Genomic DNA, 18780 nt, shown 5'->3' on the forward strand with positions numbered 1-18780 from the left:
CACAGAACCATAGACACCCTGGGGTGCACAGAAACATCCACACGGGGGCTAGTAGCTAGGAACATTTCCCATCAAGTTACTTTGAAAAAGCTCTTGCGGCACTGGAAGCAAATTTAAAAATTCATGTCTGTGCTGCTGAGTAAGCCAGTAGGCACTTTAGTCAGAGACAACCGAGAGAGCGAGTGTCCAGAAGCCCTGAAGGAATCCTGCTTTGCTTTGAAGTCTGTGAAGTTTCAAAACCTTGCCCACACATAAAAAACCAAAACAACAACAAAAAATTCCACTTCAAAACCCTGGGCAACGCTGTCAAGATGAATAAGGAAGTAAGTGGCGGTCTCTGAGTAAAGCAACCTCCATGTTTATAAGATCCCCGTCCCCATCTCAGTGGGGCTCGTGGACAGCCCCTGATAGGAGGAGGGAGCGGGGTCATGAAATCCACAACCAAATACCACTCTTCCCAAAGAGCTGTGTGCAAGTCTGCACACGGTCTCACAGCCCTGGGAAGGGTTCGAGTATATAGGGAAAACCAGGGGAGAGGAATCCACCCCTCCAGGGGAGCCGTCATCAGGCTAAGACTTTCCAGTAACCCCTCCCACTCTCGGTAAGGGAGTCCAATCAATTCATTGGTTCTCCAGGGTGACCTTGGTGGAGTGCTACAGTTGTCCTTGGGACCTTTACAAAGAAGTGGTAGATGCTGCTCACATCTCCCTGAGGAAAAAAATTTAGCAACAGACAGCAAAAACAGTTGGTGGACAAAGACCATATTATTTGTTTAAAGATCAGTGCTTATAAATGTGACACATGCACCTGACTAGAAACTCAAAACATAATGGCTATAAACAGTCATTTTTTGCCCACTTCTCTATAGCCAATCAGCATGGAGACAAGCGCTCAGGATTTCCATCTTTCTCAAAACAGCTTGTGTTGTCCCTTTCCCACTGTATCAACAGAAAAGCCATGGTAGAATGACCAAGACCCTCCCCCCCTCTGTCTCTCTCTATCTGTCGTGTGTGTGTGTGTGTGTGTGTGTGTGTGTGTGTGTCTGTCTGTCTGTCTGTCTGTCTACAGATGCCAGGAGAGGGCACAAGATGCCCTGGAGCGAGAGGTTTGGTTAAGTGGGAGTGGAACACTGTTTCACCTTGTAGAACTTTTGTGTCTGATGTGGATGCTGGGAGTGGAGCTCTGCTTTAATACCAAAACTTGTGTGTCTTCAAGAAGCACCATGACTTTAAAATTTCTTGGGTGATTGCCATGTAAGCATGACCTGAGTTCCAATCCACGGATCCCGTGTAAACGCTCAGACTCTTAGCACACGTGTCTGTAATCCCAACATGTCCCTATGTGACATGAGAGGCAGAGAAGAGAGACCCCCACAAGCTCAGGAGCCAGCAAGGCTGGTGTATTCCATGGAAAGACTATAGAGAGACCCTGCCTCAATCAAGGTAGAAGGTGAACACCCAACATTGCTTTCTGATACCCCTCCTACGTGTTTCATGACATTTATGTGCCCACACTTATGTACACAGATGAAACAAGTGTTTAAGAAAAATGGGCATGAGTTAGCAAAGAGGATATAAGCTAATAGCTTTTTGAGTTTTAACTCTGTCATAGATTTGTTTTGGTTTGGGTTGATAAGTACATAAAATATATTTGATACTAAAAGTATAAAATCTAATACAAAGCGCCCGGCTTTCCACCCTGAATACCAATTCTAACTGTGTAGAAGTTCACTTAGTTGTATGGACTTTGGACCTAGTGGGCTTTCCTGTGTGATGTTTTTATTTGCAAGTTTTTTTGGTTTTGTTTTTAAATAATGAAGTTTATAAAATTTACAGCAATGTAGATATTGCTCCCTGGGAGAGTCCTCTCTGGACCTCCTTAGGAGCCCTGAAATTTTCATTTGTTTTTGAGACAAAGTTTAGCTCTAGCCCAGGCTGTTCCTGAATGGGATTCTACTGTCAGCCACCATGCCCTGCCCATCTGTCTGAAGTCCAGAACCCTGGGACTACCTCTTACCTCTCGGCTGTGGCAGCGGCAGCTGCGCTCATGGCAAAGTGCCGGATAGTGCTCTCTTCCAGGTACTTCTGCTCCCACTTGGTCATGTCGGCCTCCAAGGCGAGGATCCGCTCCTCCTTCTCCCTCACCAGCTCCATGAGGGCAGGAGCGTTACATTCCGGGAGGCTGACTGGAGGGCCTGTGCCATGTTTCTGGAGAAGTAAACACAATATCATAATGTTCTAAACAGGCCACAAGACAGATCACAGAGCGTCTGCTTCTGCCTGAATATCAACACTTAGTTCCTGCATCCTGCAGTGTCCTTACTGCAGCATCAGCCAGGCCAGGCTCCCTCTCTCTAACAAGAGCCACCCTGATTCAGCAGGTCGTCCCAGGCCACCTCCATGGGCCTCTGTTTCATCTAATGCCCACATGGCTCTGTAGAACACACACACTATTCCAGTTTTACACACAGAGATTAGGCTCCCGAGAGACTATTCACAATTTGATGTCTCTAGCCAATGCATAGCAGAGTTGGATTTCAACTCAGGCCTGGCTCCACATCTCATTGTATACCTCGCAGTTAACACTACAATCGTGAGAACAAGACAAAGTCCTGGCCTTGGGGCACTTTCTTTAAAATTGCAAGGAGCCATTTCAGCCTGCCTTCTCTCTTACTGGAAGATTAAAACCAGAAAGGCCCAGGAAGTAAAGTGAGATGCCAAACATGCAGGTTCTAGCTGGCAGACTGTCACCTGGGAAGAAGGTACTGTGGCCTGCCCTGCTGCAGGCCTGAGACAGAGAAGCAATGGGGTGATTGATACACAGGAAGGCAGAAATCTTTAGGGCACCGCATGGCCACTCCTTTCTCAGTAAGAGGAAATAGGGTGCATGCTCTCTGGATGTCTCTGGGAAGACTCAGATTCAGACTTCTCCCTAACTTGGGTTTATCTAACCCATCTTCCCCTCTTCCTCTCTTCACTCTGACACACTCTGTCATCTGTTTTGGGGTAAATAAGTTTGAGGAGACAGAAGGCAGGAGTGTCCTGTGGTGTCATGCACAGGAGGAGCAGTGGGGCAGTAGGTATGCATGGGTGTGTGCGTGTGTGTGCATGTGTGTAGTAGTATTTGATGTTCATGGATGTGTGTGAGTGGAGGCAAGCATGTGCAGGGATTGACCATGTATGTTGGGGCACAAATGTGCACTGATGACCATGTATGTGGGTAGGGGTGAATGTGCCTGGGGGTGACTATGTAAGGGGTGAACATGTTAGGGGCTGAGCCTGTATAGGGGGTAAGCATGTGTGTGTAGGGTAGGAGGAGAGTGTGCAGGGATTAAAGTGGGGGTGAGCATGCATGTATAATTCCAGTCTCATGGTCCTTCTTTATTTAGAGTTGAGTCTGTCCTCACAGCCCCCAGAATAAAAGATCCACACACAAGTGATCTAAGCACAGCACGTTGACTGGAAAAGCACATTTTTTTCTGGCTCTAGTTAAACTCACAGTGCCAGCCAGAGGTCTTAAGGTCTACTGTCTGATACTAGCACTGCCCTCGGTGGAGAGATGGAGGTCTCAGTAGCTGAGCAACAGAGACTGGCTGTTGGAGAACAGGCTCTGTCCCGTGCCAGCTGAGCACAGGGACCAGAGGAAGACAGGCCTTTCCTCACAAACCAGAACCTGCTGTGGAGAAAAGATGGGGAGGCCAGGGATGAATTCTTCATTTTGGGGAAATGTTGGCAACACTGTCTTCCTCAGTCAAGGACACTCTTCCAGAGAGAATGCATGGATCTGCCATGCACTGGGGCTGAGCTGACCTGGAGGGCATGCTTTCAGGTGCAGCCACAACCACCCTGCCCTGTACAATAGATGATTCCAAGGAGCCTGAGGTGCGTAACCCTGGCAGCTGCAGAGAGAGCTCGTTCACCTCCCTAGGAAGCCAGGCGAGCTTCAGAGCAGGAGCCTCTGGCTTGCCTGGCCTGGTGTTTCTTGCAGGAATTCTCTTTGCTGAGACATGTATGGTGCCTGGGCTGGCATTCCTCTCTGCCATTGCTCACAGCTGAGCTTCCCAAGCCGCTGACACAGCAGAGATGCAGGAGGAACTGTAGTTCATGGCCAGTCTTACTACAGGTGGCTCTGAGTTCTCTCAAATGAACTCATTGATCAGTGTGACCCCTATTTTCCCTTACTCGCAGGTCCTCCTTGGCTCGCTAGGGTCAGCACTTAGACTTCAGGGCAGCCCTTGGTTTACCACTTGCCTCCTTAGGGGCTCTTCTCTGGTCCACTGCAGGCTCCCCTACCCTGAACCTCATTCCAGGTGCTTGCTCTCCACTGACTATAGGAAGAAGCCACTCTCTCCATCTGGCCAATTGCTTCCCACAGTTGGGCCATTGTTTCATCTGAAGCCACCTCACAGACTTCTCCCTCCATAGCTGCATCTAGCTGCCCTGCCCTTACAACACTTTCAAGGCCCTGTCTTTTACATGTCCTCCTCCTCTGCCTCTGTGTTCTTGTCCTTCAGGCCTGGTAAATCAATGTCCCCTATATAAAGGTCACTTAAAATGCATTCCCTTCTTTCTAGCCTCACCTCAGAGACTCCAGTCCCTAAGGAGGCCATGCAGGTGCTCGAGTCCATCGGACAGTCCCCAGGGAGCTTCTGGGTGAATCTGTAAGCCATTCTATCTGATTCTCCAGTCCTTCAGCCTGTCACTCACCTGCTGTGTCCTCAGAGCATCTAGCTCCCTCTCCAGCCAGGTCCGCAACCTGCGTTCCATCTGCCCTCGCTTCTCACACGCTGACTGCAGCTGGGTCAGGGCCTGCTGCAGCTTCTCCACCTTTTCCACATAGGCTTGCTTCTCTCGTAACTGAAGGAGACAGTGAAACCGTGCAGAGTGGACACCACTGACTACTGCAGCTGGGCGGGAGACAAGCTGGAGACCCCAGCTGAGCTGCATGAGTTTGCGCCACCCCTTTGCATCCTGCAGGAGCCTATGGCAGGTACAGCAAGGTGGCCAGGAGGCTGGGGTGGGAGGCCCTCTGCTCTGCCTGTACTGGGTCATGTGACACCTCTGTACTCTCTAACTCATTACTGGTTTATAATCATAGCACTTGCAGCCATTGGAAAGGAGATTAATAGAAAGCTTTTAGTGTATAGAAATGCCCAGTCTCTAAAGTTTAATAAAAAACCCTAAACCATAAGTTATTTACATTATTACAACCATATCTGTCTAGCTATGAATACATAGATCCATGAAAAGAAGAGAAAGGACAATCTTTAGAAGTATCTGTCATGTTTGTAATAGAAGAGCTATTTCTGCAAGAACAACAAGAAATGTACTTCTGAATTTTCTCTACTAAATAAAAATTATGTCTATAAAAAGCAATATATGATAAATATAGTAAAAACACCATATGTAACAAATATGCTACAATTATTTCTACACTAGAGGAATTTTCTATCTCCATAATTTGGATGTATGCATGCACACATGTGCACTCATTTGTATATTTGCTGGTGAACAGAGAAATAGTCTCACTTCAGCAGTTTCTGGAGTGACTTTCTCCTCTGTGGCTAAGGAGCTTCCTGAGGGGACAGGAAGGACACAGAGAGCACCTGTGGGGATGCCTAAGGAAGTGGAAACAAATGTTAAATGATTACATAAACATACCATCAGGTATGGATTTACAGTCATGACCCACGGTGCCAAACCCTTAGTACTTGGGGCTCGGTCTGCCCTGGGAATCTGGTTCACGCACATAAATCCAGGTGTTTTTCCTGCTTCCTGGGAATCAACTGGGGCCAAGAAATCAAGTCAAAACATTTCCTGGATCTGGTGCTCTGCAAGAAGACACCGGATGCTGATTTCCTGTCTCTTAGCACCTGGTGGAACAGATAGATGCCTTACGAGTGACTCAGCAGAGTGCTGAAGCACTGTCACACAGCAGGCTGCGACATGCCTACCTGGCAGGGCAGCCTGCAGCTCAGGGAGGCTTTTGGCTGTGCAGCAGCTCTGCCATGAGCCCTGCCCACTTCTGCTCACACGACCAGCACCACCACAATAAGACAGAAGCCTTCCAGGAACGACAGCTGTACCTGGCTGTTGGGTGATTTTCTCTCAGGGCGCTTTTGCTTGTTTACATTAGCAGGCTTTTGAATAGAACCTGTCTGCTAGGTAGGTTCCTGAGCTTAGCGGTCTCATTGGAGCAAACGCTTCATATGAACTGCCAGTCGTTCTTACCACTGTGTGCAGAGCTATGCATATACAGCCACCATGGAATGTGTGTGCTCGCTCTGCTGGTCAGAGCAAGCAGTATGTCTCCAATGCATGGGCCAGTGACAGCCCACAGCAGGTACTCCATGTGTAATGTTAACTGAAGGAGTAGCATCCTTGAGCAGCTGTAATATCCTTAAGTGTGTGGATCCATCCCTGCATGTTTCAGCCTTACAGCTGGCAAGAAGCATTTCCCTTGAGGATGATTCATGACAGACATTCTACCAGCCGTCATTTTCAGAGTACTACTGTACCAGACATTTTGCTCTGTAAATGCATCTTATCGAACCCTCCTGGGGACAAGGAGCAATGCCCTATTCCACTTCTACATGGGGATGAGAAAGCTGAGGGCAATGAGGCCAAATGACTTGGTCACAGTCATGCAGCTGGTGAGCCGGGAAGCTTGTATGTCACACTGGCAGTGGCCTAGCTCTACAACCCTGTTGTGACAGCCGTGGTAAACTAGTGCAAGGCAAGTATTTTAAGACCCTGGGACCAAATCAAAACCCTTCCAAAGATACGTGCATAAGAACAGGAGTGCAGGGCTGGAGAGATTGCTCAGTGGTTAAGGGCACTGCTCTTCCAGAGGACCAGAGTTCAATTCCCAGCACCCATGTGGCATATCACAGCTGTTTGTGATTCATATTTCATATGCAGATGCATAAAATAAATTTAAAATTTAAAACAATAAAAGAACGGGGAGTGGGAGTAAAGCCAAGTGCCTGAGTCATCTGCCTAACAGCTGAGCAGGGGAGGCCAAGCAAAGACCATGACAGGGTTCAGGAATTAGTGACCAGCCCATCAAGGGCCCATAAATAACTTCCATTTCTATAAGGAATATTAAAACCAAACAAAAGGGCTGGCACAATGGCTCAGCAGGTAGAGGTGCCTGCTCTGCAAGCCCACTGTGAGAGCCTGCTGTGCAAGCCTGCCAACCTGAGTTCAGTCCTGGAACTCACACAAAAGCTGTCCCTTGAGATCCACAAGCATTCTGTGACATGTATGCTCCGCTCCCTTGCATGCACAATAATATACTTTAAAAGGTCACAATAAAAGTTTACAACATAGAACCTTCCTTAGCTTCATGCTTGAAGAGGAGGCCTCAACAAGTGATTTCATTGAGAACAAGGGGCATCCAGGGGCATCCAGGCCTCCCTTGCTCAGAGCAGACATCCTGTCCACAAGATCAAAGGGCATTTTCTATGATAAGGCAGATGCTTTTGGCTGCCCCTCAAGATTCTCCTGCTAGTGTTAGCATTTGAGCGTTTACACAAGACTGGTGGGGATAAAATGCACCCAATGGGCACAGCCCTTGCTGCTTTCTGTGCCAAGTGCCAGGTTAAGTATTGACGTGTTCTCTTGCTGTCCTCCAGGCTCCTCAAGACCATCTACTTGCCAAGATGATGTCTGCTTAGGTTGCCCCATCGCAGATGTGCCAGGGTTCTCTACAGGGAGCAACAAGGTGAAGGCACAGCCCTGGGTAACACCTGTCCTCCTCCTCTGCTTAGCTTACAGCTCAGAGTCCCCAGCTTGAGCCCTATACACAGCTCTCCTGTTTCCTCTCTTGGGGTTAAAGGGATAGTCAATGCAGCTACAAAGGTAAGCTAGAAAGTTGGCTTCATCATAACCTTCTAAATCAGCATTTCCGGGGTTGAGCATGTGGGCTACAGCACAGTCAACCAGGAAGCAAGTGGGTCAGCTGAGCACCACTGCACCCGTCCTTTGCCTTAGAATCAGGAGCCCAAAGACGGCCACAGCAACTCTTCTGTACAGACACCAGTGACTTCTGGTCATGTCAATCATTTGCAGCACTGGGCACCTACCTACCAATAGACAGGCTGTGGGCTCTTGGACTATGTTTTTAATACCTGTATTTCAGATTCTGTCTGGTTCCATGATGGATAAACTTTTTGTTCATTTGCATCTGGGTTGTTTCCCACAATTCTCCCTTGCCTTGGCAACTATGAAGTGGCTCTGGTTAAAGTAGCTGGGTCAGGAGGCGCAGGGGAGTCCTCTGGGCTCGACTCCTCCCCCATGCTGGTCTCACCTCTTCCTCCAGTTTGATCACTCTGGCCTGCGCATTGCTCAAAGCCTGGTCCAGGATCTCGATGTGCCTCCGATGGTCCTCACTCGCCGTACGCACTGCTGCCAACTCCATTTCCAACTTTTCCTTTTCCTTCAAGAACTCTTTGTCTGGAAGGGAGAAAAAAAATAGAGCTAGCTCCATCAGGAAATGCTGGGCCTGAGGGGCACTGCCAGGCTACTTGTGGCAAGGACTGAAGATAAAACTGTGCACATGGCAGAGAGATGCTGCTGCTGCTGCTGCTGCTGTGGCTTGGCAACAGTAGAGGATGAGTGACTTGAGAACTGTCTCAAGCCCACCTTAATCCTACTCAGGACATGCTTCCAGAGAGGAGGTACTGGATCGTGTCTCAGTGGGAGAGCATGGTCTAAGCATGCACAAGGTCCTAGGATTGATCCCAGCACAGCAAGAAGGAAGAGGGAAATACGCCCAGGAGCCAACAGCCCCCAAATTCTCCTGGACTCATTTTTCTACAACACTGACTTTGATACTCACAATTAAGTCTTGTATGATTTCATTTTATGCTCTCGGCCTCCCCTGATGGCATCATCCAAGCCTCAGATGAAAGGGCAGGCACCCCTTGCAAAGTTCCCATTCAGAGAACAGTAAAGCCCCTGAGAGAGGGGCTCTTTCACTGCAGCATGACAAGGGAGCTGCAGGCTCCAGCCTGACCGCCTTCTCCTGTGAAGGGCCCCCGAGTTTCCTCTAGTCCTGTCTCGATGGGATAGGAACTTCTGCTTTAGGGTTCTTCCATTCAACAAAAGATGATTACACGCCTTTGCAGGTGGCTCTGTGACCTAGCCACCCCCCCCCCTTCCTGATCAGCTTTCCAACGAACAGGAAAGTCTGCAGTGTCCAGGACGAGTGCTTCTTATGGAAAAGACATTTCTTGTTACCAAAGCGGCATCTTCTTCCTTTTACACATACATCATGCAGACATGCTTTCTACAGTACAAAAATGCTTGGAAGAATTTGACAGGAGAGAATAAGGGAGCCACACTGGGTGGTGCAGGCCTGTAATCCCAGACTCTCAGGAAGCTAAAGGCCTGACTGGGTAACGGTGACTTCAAAGCTAACCTGGACAACTTGGTAAAGTCTAGTCTCAAGAGACAAAGTCAAAGGCTGGCTAGAGGTTTAGCTCGGCCTAGAATCGGCACACCTAGATTCAATCCTCATTATAACCAAAAATAAGGAAGGGATTGGTTGAACTATTAACTCCTACAGGAGAATCCCATGAAGCCACTCAAACAGGAGAACATCTTCATGATTGATATGCACGTTACTTTATCAGCTTTACAGAGCCAGGGCCACCTGGGAGACGGAGCTTCGGCTGAGAAAAGGCCTCCATTGCATCAGCCAGTAAGCAGGTTTATAGGATATTTTCTTAATTAATTGATAACTGAGGTGAGAAGGCCCAGCCCAGTGTAGGCAGTATCATCTCTGGGCAGATGGCCCTGAGTTATAAAAAAGCAGGGGGAGCAAGCTTGCCAGTGAGCGAGCACCCTCCTCCTTGGCCTCTTGCTTCAGTTCCTGCCTCCAGGTTCCTGCTCCAATTTTCCCTGTGCCCCTGTAGGCCAAATAAGCCTTTTCTTTCCCCAAGTGCTGTTGATCATGGTGTTTATCATAGCCACAGAAAGTGAATCAGAACAACTGACAAAAGGTAATTGACAAAACCATATACAGATATTCATATTTATAAAAAGGAAGGAGACATGTAGCGCCAAGGGAAGCTTTAACAGAATCTGATTATCTAGTCACGCCACCTGAGCGAGCACTCTTACCAATCCTCCCTGCCACACACGTCAAGTCTGGAAGCTACACCAGCACGTTGCCGTGGGTACATTCATTCAGTGAACATTTCTTCCCCTGGGCAATCACTCATGAATGTAACCAAATGTAATGTAACTAGCTCTCAGGCACTGAGGACCAGCACCTTGAGCAGAGAAGCAATTGAAAGAGCGACTCACTGAAGGAGCAGAACACATGGGTTTGAATGTGAGGCCTGGTGACAAAAAGGCTGACGCTGCAGGTCAGTCATCAGTGAGAGGCCAGCAGGTCAAACAGGAATGGAGCATAGGAAATAAGCATAGGAACGGAGCACACTTAGTACTGTGGGTAAGGAGATCAAAGGGCAGGACCAAAGGTCTGTACCCGAGGCCCGCTGCCAACTGCAGCAGGCAGAACGGGATCCCAGGGTTCCCGGCACACTTGCAACAGCAAGGTATGTCAGCGGGGCCAGCCTGGCCTGATTGTGCACCTTTAAGGGTAGGTACATTGAGGGTTGACTATGATGTCGTCTCTCAGACCCTCCATCCCATCCGAGAAACAAACAGGATGGATTTTACGGGACCATTCTGAGGGTTAGAACAACCATGGAAGATGCTAGTTTTGGTATCTGGTGCTTAATAGAGTTTTGATTACCTATGATGAAAGTTAATAAATATTCCTGAAGGCTTACCATGCCTCATGCACCAAACCAAGAGTGTCACAACAGTGGCTCCTTCATCTTCCTGTCAGCCAGCTGACATGTGAGGAAACTGAAGCAAATAGTTTCAATATGGTGTCTGGCAGTGCCTCACACCCCCTTGCTCCAGGAAAGAGGAAGCAGCACTTTGAGCGCTCTAGGCAAGCACCTCCTATACTAACTTTACCTATATCCCAGCCCTGAAGTCCTTGCTGATGCTCCTGCCACTGCTGCCTCCTCCCTTCTCCCTCCACTCTCCTCTTCTTTCTCTTTCCCACCATGATGGGAAGTGAGGTTAGTAAACTAGGATCTGTATGTAGGTCAAGTCCAGCCTATGGCCTGTTCTTTTTCTAAACAAGTTTTACTGGAGCATGGCTCCATCTATTTGTTTAGGAATCATCCATGGGCGCTTTGGGGCTCCAGCTGCTGAGCTGAGCACAGAGCTTCCAAACCTGTGCTTAACATCCTTCAGCAGAAAGAGTGTGCTTGTCAAGGCCTAGAACACAAGCGTTCACAGCAAATCACATCTAACTACTAGTTTAAATGAAACGTCATGCCGCCGTCTCACTGGGAACTGAGTAAATGTCTACTAAACACCTCTAAGTGGCAGGTTCTGGAAGCACAGCCAAGCAGGGGTGTGATGGCGGGGATGGCAGGTCAGACCTACGCTTTTGCAGAGTGGACTGGGAAGACTGAGATGGTTATATAATCCATTACTAATTTACACTTGTGATGAGTGTGGGTAGAGGGAAGATGGAGCACATGCATGGAGTGTATACCAGCAAGAGCCAACTCCCCCAGAAGGCGTCCCCAAGAAACTGCCATCTCAGCTGAGGCTTCCCTAAGAAACTGCCATTTGAGTTGAGACTGGCAGGCTTCCTGTATCTGTGAGGGCTCCCCGAGGCTGCATGAAAGTGAAATGGTGGTCAGCTTCCTCTATCCATCTAGCTCAGTATACAGTGGAAGGAATACGGCCCACATAAAGCAGCTCAATTTTCAACTCTATCACTGTTAATGCCAAGCAAAACAACTGTAAAGCCATCCATGTGAAAATCATAACATGCCTCCTGGAGGCAGCTAGACATCAAAACTTGACTAGCAGCCTTCCTCAGTCAGCCCTGTTCATGAGGCGTGGGCAATCAGAGCTTGGACCGACTACCACTTGCTTTTACACTTGAGAGAAGACTCCTGTGAGTATAAACAGCCACCCTGCAGACACACTCTGTAAAGGCCTGACTGTCTCAGGGGTGTCTGCCACAGTTAAACCAAGTAGATGAAGCCCTCGAATGTTCTAGATTTAAAATACAACATGGGCAAGCAAGCTTTGAAGGCACGCTTGGGAAATTTGCTCCCTTGAAAGACGGCAAGGTGTGGAGACCCTTGTCCAGGCCTCACCTATGACTTGTTATACCCTGGAATAGCACACATGCCCAGTTAGCCAGGTGTGCTCTACCCAAAAATTTCACAAGTCATTTAAAAACTCAATAAGATGAAATTTCATACCTCTCAACCTAGCTTCCCCCATATCTAATTGTTTATTTTTAGCTCCCTAGACTAAAACAGGCAGAAATTTGTAGTCATTAGTTTTCAAAAAGAAATGACTAAAAAAAAGTTCTAGGGCTGGAGAGATGACTCCGCAGTTAAGAGCCATGCCGGTTCTTCCAGAGGTCTGGAGTTCAATTCCCAGGAACACATGGTGTCTCACGACCATTTGTAATGAGATCTGATGACCAATTCTGGTGTGTCTGAAGACAGCTACATTGTACTCATATGAACAAAATAAATATTTTTTTAAAAGTCCTAATAACTCAGAAGTTGGAACTAAGATTGATAGATATTCCCAGGCAATGTGCTTTGTTGTAAACTGCCTTTAGCAAGTGAGAGAAGTGGAGGTGGAGTTGTAGATACATACATACATACTAGATAGATAGATGGATAGATAGATAGATAGATAGATAGATAGATAGATAGATAGATAGATAGAAAGTGGGGACCACAATTAAGCTAAAAGACAAAGAAGGCTCAGTCTCACAAGCCAATGGCCTACAGTTTTATTCTTCAGTAACAATTTGGCTTTGACACTGTCATTTACAGTGTGTAAAAATTTGGAAAAACACAGAGACAAAACCATAAAACAAAGCTCTAAATTCCACTGTTGATAATCATTAGGGGACAGAAAAGGGTTTTTCTCAGGATCCTCAAACTCCTATGCACTGATCCTCCAGAGAAACAGCAAGTTTCATGACTAAGCAGAGCCCAGCAGACCTGTGTAGTTCCCACCTTGGCCTTCAGAACTCAGTGGCAACTATGCAGTACAGAGTTCAGTTTCTAGTGTTCTTAATCTCTCTCTCTCTCTCTCTCTCTCTTTGTGTGTGTGTGTGTCCGTCCATGTCTGTGTGTCCCTTTGGGCTTACAGATTTTATATCACGGATGATCTCAAGCAAGACCCACAAAGCTTCTTACTATCTATCTTGTCTTACCCTCTTTTTTTGCATCAGTCAAGGTGGTTGTCAGCCCTACACTCCAGCCCTTATTCTCAGCACACATATCCAGGTGTCACCACTAATGTTAGGCTGTCTTGCCTTCCTCTGAACCAACTGCTAGGTCTCAAAGGACTCATTTGCAAAGGATGCCACTCCTTGAATGGGTGACATTGAGGTTATGATGACCTTTGTTGACCTTTGCTCTAATACTCCAGTTTCTGGGAGAGTAATACTCTAATAGCAGAACATGTTAATGAGTGGGCAGAGATGCAGGAATCCATGCCTGTCATTCTGTGTCCACACCCTGAATGAAAGCCTAGTCGAGTGCACCTCCCATCCAGCCTTTTGCACATCTCTGCATCTTTCATTACAGCTGTTCACAAGGCTACAGATGCAAGGGAAGACTCCACAGCTCAACTTTAACTCCTTGTCTGACTCTGTATTTTATTAATAAGGATGACCATCTGCCATGGTTTGAACAGGAATTGAACACTTGGTTGTGCTATTTGGGGACACTGTGGAACCTTCAGGAGATAGGACCTAGGTGGAGAAAGTTGGTTACTCAAGGGTGGTCTTTGAGGTTTGTATCCAAGTCCTCTTTCTGTTTCCAGACTGCCTGAATACAACCAGCCACTTTGTGCTCTTGTCACTGTGCCTTTCCGGCCACAATGGGCTTTATTTCCTCAAACTTGGGTCAACAATAAACCCTTCTTCTCGCAAATTGTCTCTTGTCATGTATTTGGCCACAGCAATGAGAAAGGTAAGTAATGCATTACCACCGAGTTGCTCTGGTCATACCTACACCATACTGCCACTAGTCAACTGCCCACCAACCCCTGCTTATCTATCACCTGCTTGTCTGGTCCAGTCTCCGTTACTGACTTCCTTGGTCTCAGCAAAAAACACCAACAAGCCTCTATACTAAAATGTCTTTTCTCTCTGGTTCAAGGTTAGTCCTTCATCAATTTGTTACCTTCTCTGCCTACCTAGTTGGCTTTCAAAACATCAGATGAACAGTGGAATTACACTCATCTTTGAAGAATACAGGAATAGTGATTAAAACTTAGATTTATGCTTAACATGGCAAAAAACTAAAAAGCAAGTCAATGGCAGCGGCGGCATACGTCTTTAATCCCAGCACTCAGAGGCAAGGGCAAATGGATCTCTGAGTTCGAGACCAGCCTGGTCTATAGACTGAGTTCCACAACAGCTAGGGGTACACAGAGAAACCCTGTCTTGAAAAACCAAAACCAAAACAAAACAAAATAAAAAAGTGAACAAAAGCCATAATCAATCAGCATACACTGTGAAAGCCTTTCTGATGAGGGCTGTGCTGACCTGATCTACAGGTACAACCGTTGCCTTAGGAGCCATGTTGTTGCGCTGTTCCCCTAGGGTCTGTCACCTGTCTAACCACAGGTTCTTGGCCTCACTGACAATGTCTGGTGTGCACTCTGCTTTGTGGAGGGTGCCTCAGAGTGGTTGGTTGCTCTTACCACATTTCTACCATTATTGCATCCATGGACATGTCTTGACATGGATGCTATTGTAGCTTGCAGGTTCACAGCTGGGTGAGACAGATATTTTTACTTCAGTAACATGCTGTATTAGATATCTTGCTATTGCTATCATCAAATACCACAGCCAAGGCAACTATAGGATAAAGAGTTTATGATGAGTCAAGAGGGTGAATAGTACATTGTGGTCAGAATTGTGGCAGCAGGAGACAGGCGTGGTAGCAGGAAGAGCTGGCAGCTCACATCTCAAATTATAAGCAGGAAGCTGAGAAAGTCAATTCAAAATGGCAAAAGTCTTTCAACTCTCAAAGGCTGCTTCTAGGACATACATCTCCCAAAAGGCCACATACCTTTGAAGTCTCCGATACACTATCATTAGCTGAGGACCACTTAAGTATCAAATTCCTGAGACTGGGGGACAAGTCATTCAAATCTGCACACATGCATGGTACCTTCCAGCACTGTGGACACTAGCAAGTACAAACACTGGGGGATGCCTGAAATGGAACTGGGGGACATGCTAATTTTCTCAATAGTCAAAAGGTTGTCAGGTTTCACTAAGGAAAAAGTCCTATGTAAATATGAAGTAACATCCTGAATCTATCCATTTGCTCCTCCACCAGAAGAGCAAAACAGTTTGAATCCTGATATTGCTGAAGAAAGAGGAAGGGTGTGCCATGAAGACCTCATGTGGGAAGGTTAGGGAGCACCATTATCAGTTAGAGAGCACCATTATCAGTTAAGGAGAACCACTATCAGTTAGGGAGCACCACTATCAGTTAGGGAGAACCACTATCAGTTAGGGAGCACCACTATCAGTTAGGGAGCACCACTATCAGTTAGGGAGAACCACTATCAGTTAGGGAGCACCACTATCAGTTAGGGAGCACCACTATCAGTTAGGGAGCATCACTATCAGGCCTCTCTGACTCAATTACCTAACACATCAGCCTTGGGATACCTCTAAGCAGTTGAAAAATGCCTGTGGCCTTTGTCTATGCCTTTGAAAGATAGCAAAGCATGTTTGTGCAGAACAAACCCTCCCCTATAAATCCAGGGGGCCCTAATGCCTGACGCTGATGTTTCAGCTTTGAGCCAGAGATGAAAGTCTTCAGCAATGTGAGCTCACCAAACCCTGTTATTCCAAGCTCAGCCTTGGCTGGGAGGCCAAATGAATGCTCATTACACGGCATGAACTACAATATGGACCCTGACAGAACACAGCCAGCATGTCTCCCCCTGCCCCTGCACAGTCATCCAAAAGCAAGGTATCAGTACTGTCCATGCACATAGTACACAGGACTTCACTTTTGTCTTAGGTTCTATTGCTGAGATGAAACACCATTATCAAAAGCAAATTGACACTGTAGCCCATCATTGAAGGAAGTCAAGATAGGAACTCAAACAGTGCAGGAACCTGGGGGCAGGAGCTGATGCAGATGTCACGGTAAGCTTGCTTACTGGCTTGCTCCTTTCTGGCTTGTTCAACCAGCTTTTTAATAGCACCCAAGACCCCAGGTCAGGGGTGGTACCAACCCCAATGGGCTGGGCCTTCCCCCATCAGTCAGTAGCTAAGAAAATTTCTCACAGGTTTGCCTATAGATCTTGCTGTGTCAAGATCTTGCCTGACTCTTGCTTGTGTCAAGTTAACATAAAACCAGTCAGCACAACCTTCCCATGTAAGCCCAGATGAGACAACAAACACACGACATCAACAGCAACAGATACATTCTGGAGCACAGGGCAATCACCCGAGGGGCAAAAGCCTGGCTAGCACCAGTGACTCTTGGCCAAAGACAGAACTTACAGAAAACTAGAGTGCAAAACTTTCATGGGAAAGTTTGGGAGATGGAAAGGGCGTTAAGCCAAACTATTGAAAATTGCAAAATTTAGTCTATTATTTCTCAGTCTTAAAAGTTTGGTTTTTTTGAGACAGGGTTTCTCTGTATAGCCCTGGCTGTCCTGGAACTCACTCTGTAGACCAGGCTGGCCTCTGCCTCCTGAGTGCTGGGATTAAAGGCGTGTACCACCACGCCCGGCTTTTTTTTTTTTTTTTTTTTTGGGTTTGTCTTAAAAGTTTAAGGGCTTTGATACCCCCATATGCCAGAACACTGTTATGAGAAGAAGATGATGGCTACTTCTCAAACATGCTAACTTTTTTGTTGTTTCAGATTGTTTTTAAGCTGTTAGCAGTTACTCATGATGTCCTTAGGAATTATGACATATAGCAGAATACAATTTTCTAAACAGCTTTTTTAAAAAAACATGACAGTTGGCATTTTATACTTCTGGTGCATTCCATTTGCAGAAATTCAAACTTTGACTGATGGTTTTTCAAAACCCACCTGATGCTATTTGCTTCTGGTAAAATTAATAGAATATTTTCCTAAAAGTCTGGAGGCTTACAAAGACACTGGCCCTACTCCTGGGTGAAATGGGCTCAGAGACTCCCAGGACACCAAGCATGGAAATATGCAGTATGATGATTCCCATGGAATGTGTGTGGGAGAACAGCCCCAGGCTAGCACTCTGACTTGCCCAGAGCACCAAATGCCACCACGGAGTATCCTGTCCTTCCCTGGAGAGAAGGGTTATGACTAATTTAAATAGTGAGTTCACCCTTGTTTCCTGAGGGGGTAATAGATAGCAAGGAGCTGTAGGACAGCTTCATTAGATTAATAAATGTCTTAGGTATTTTCAGAAAGAAATAATGGAGGAAGGAAACATTCCCTGAATGTGGGCGAGGACCCCCGAACTAAATGAAGAGAAAATGGAGAAAGCAAACTGAGCCGGAACTCTTGTCTCTGCTTCCTGATCTACCCTATATAAACAAGCAGTCCTGCATGCCCACTGCCATACCCTTCCCTACCATAGTGGACCTTATCCTCAAACCTCCTCCTGTAAGATGCTTTGTTTCAAGTGTTTCATTATAACCACAAGAGTAGCTAATACATAGACAGACTCAACATCCTTGAGAGGAGGCCTGACAACTCAGCTCTGCCCCTGACTGACTGAGGAAACCCTCATCTGAGGACTGTCGATGACAGGGTAAATTAACTCACAAAAAGGACATAGCACAAAACCTATTAGAAGCTGGTATGAGCCTTGCTTCAGGCTCCTATATTTTAAAGATAACAGCTTTGGGACAGACAGACACACACACACATACTCACTCTGGGACACGTAATGGCTCTCTGCAGCTTTGTCTTCATGCCCATCATATTCCCTGCTGGACAGCTGCCTGTTGGCTGTCTCCAGTCGATCTATAAACAAAGGAGGAGTAAGCCCAAGCCATCACACAGCAGAGAAATACAGACAGTGCCAAGAGCTGTGTATCATGACAGGGACAGTCAGGTAGGGCCCAGAATGAGCAGTTTTGAGGCAGGGACAATGCTGTACTCTCCAAGCTATCATAAGAAAACCCTTGGGGGCTGGGAAGATGGCTCAGCCAGGAAAGTTCAGTCTGAGCAAGCACAATGACTTGAGTTTGATCCCAGCACTCATGAGAGCTGCATACTGTGGCATGCATCTGTAATCCCAGCTCTGGGAGGTAGTGACAGGAAGATTCCCCAGGGCTTCTGCTTGATGGCCAGCCAGCCTAGCTCTATCAGCTAGCTCCAGGTTCATCAAGAGATCCCCAGCCTCAGAAAATAAGGTGAGGCTGACAGGATAGAAAAGACTAACCATGAAGGCCAGAATGCCTGAGATCAATTTTCAGACCCATGGTTTGCGTCTGTAACCCCAGTCTTCATGTAGAGAGACAGGAAAATCACTTATAAGTTCATAAGCCAGCTAGTCTGGAGCATTAAGTATGGCAGAAATAAAGAGACCCTGAGTCAACCAGGTAGAGAAAACCAACTCTCAAAAGTCATCCTCTGAAGTGTAAACACACACACACACACACACACACACACACACACACACACACACAACAAAATTAAAAATCGGGCAGAGAAGGGCCAAGGAAGAC

At 46.9% G+C, this 18780-nt stretch overlaps 1 protein-coding gene across 5 annotated transcripts in view; it reads right to left on the minus strand.

Annotated features, from left to right (window-relative positions):
* Amotl1 (angiomotin like 1) overlaps positions 1-18780 on the minus strand; it is a 107588-nt gene that overhangs the window by 11600 nt on the left and 77208 nt on the right. For all 5 annotated transcript variants that reach the window (XM_029481384.2, XM_029481385.2, XM_021171539.3 and 2 more), the window contains 4 exons: positions 17984-18073; positions 8311-8456; positions 4707-4856; positions 2017-2207 (listed from right to left, as the gene is read on the minus strand). In XM_029481384.2, the coding sequence (XP_029337244.2) occupies positions 2017-2207; positions 4707-4856; positions 8311-8456; positions 17984-18073 (577 nt within the window). The remainder of the gene's footprint in view (positions 1-2016; positions 2208-4706; positions 4857-8310; positions 8457-17983; positions 18074-18780) is intronic.

Source organism: Mus caroli, unplaced genomic scaffold (genome assembly GCF_978045245.1).
Source record: "Mus caroli unplaced genomic scaffold, Mus_caroli_1 scaffold_11, whole genome shotgun sequence".
Classification (NCBI taxonomy): Eukaryota; Metazoa; Chordata; class Mammalia; order Rodentia; family Muridae; genus Mus; species Mus caroli.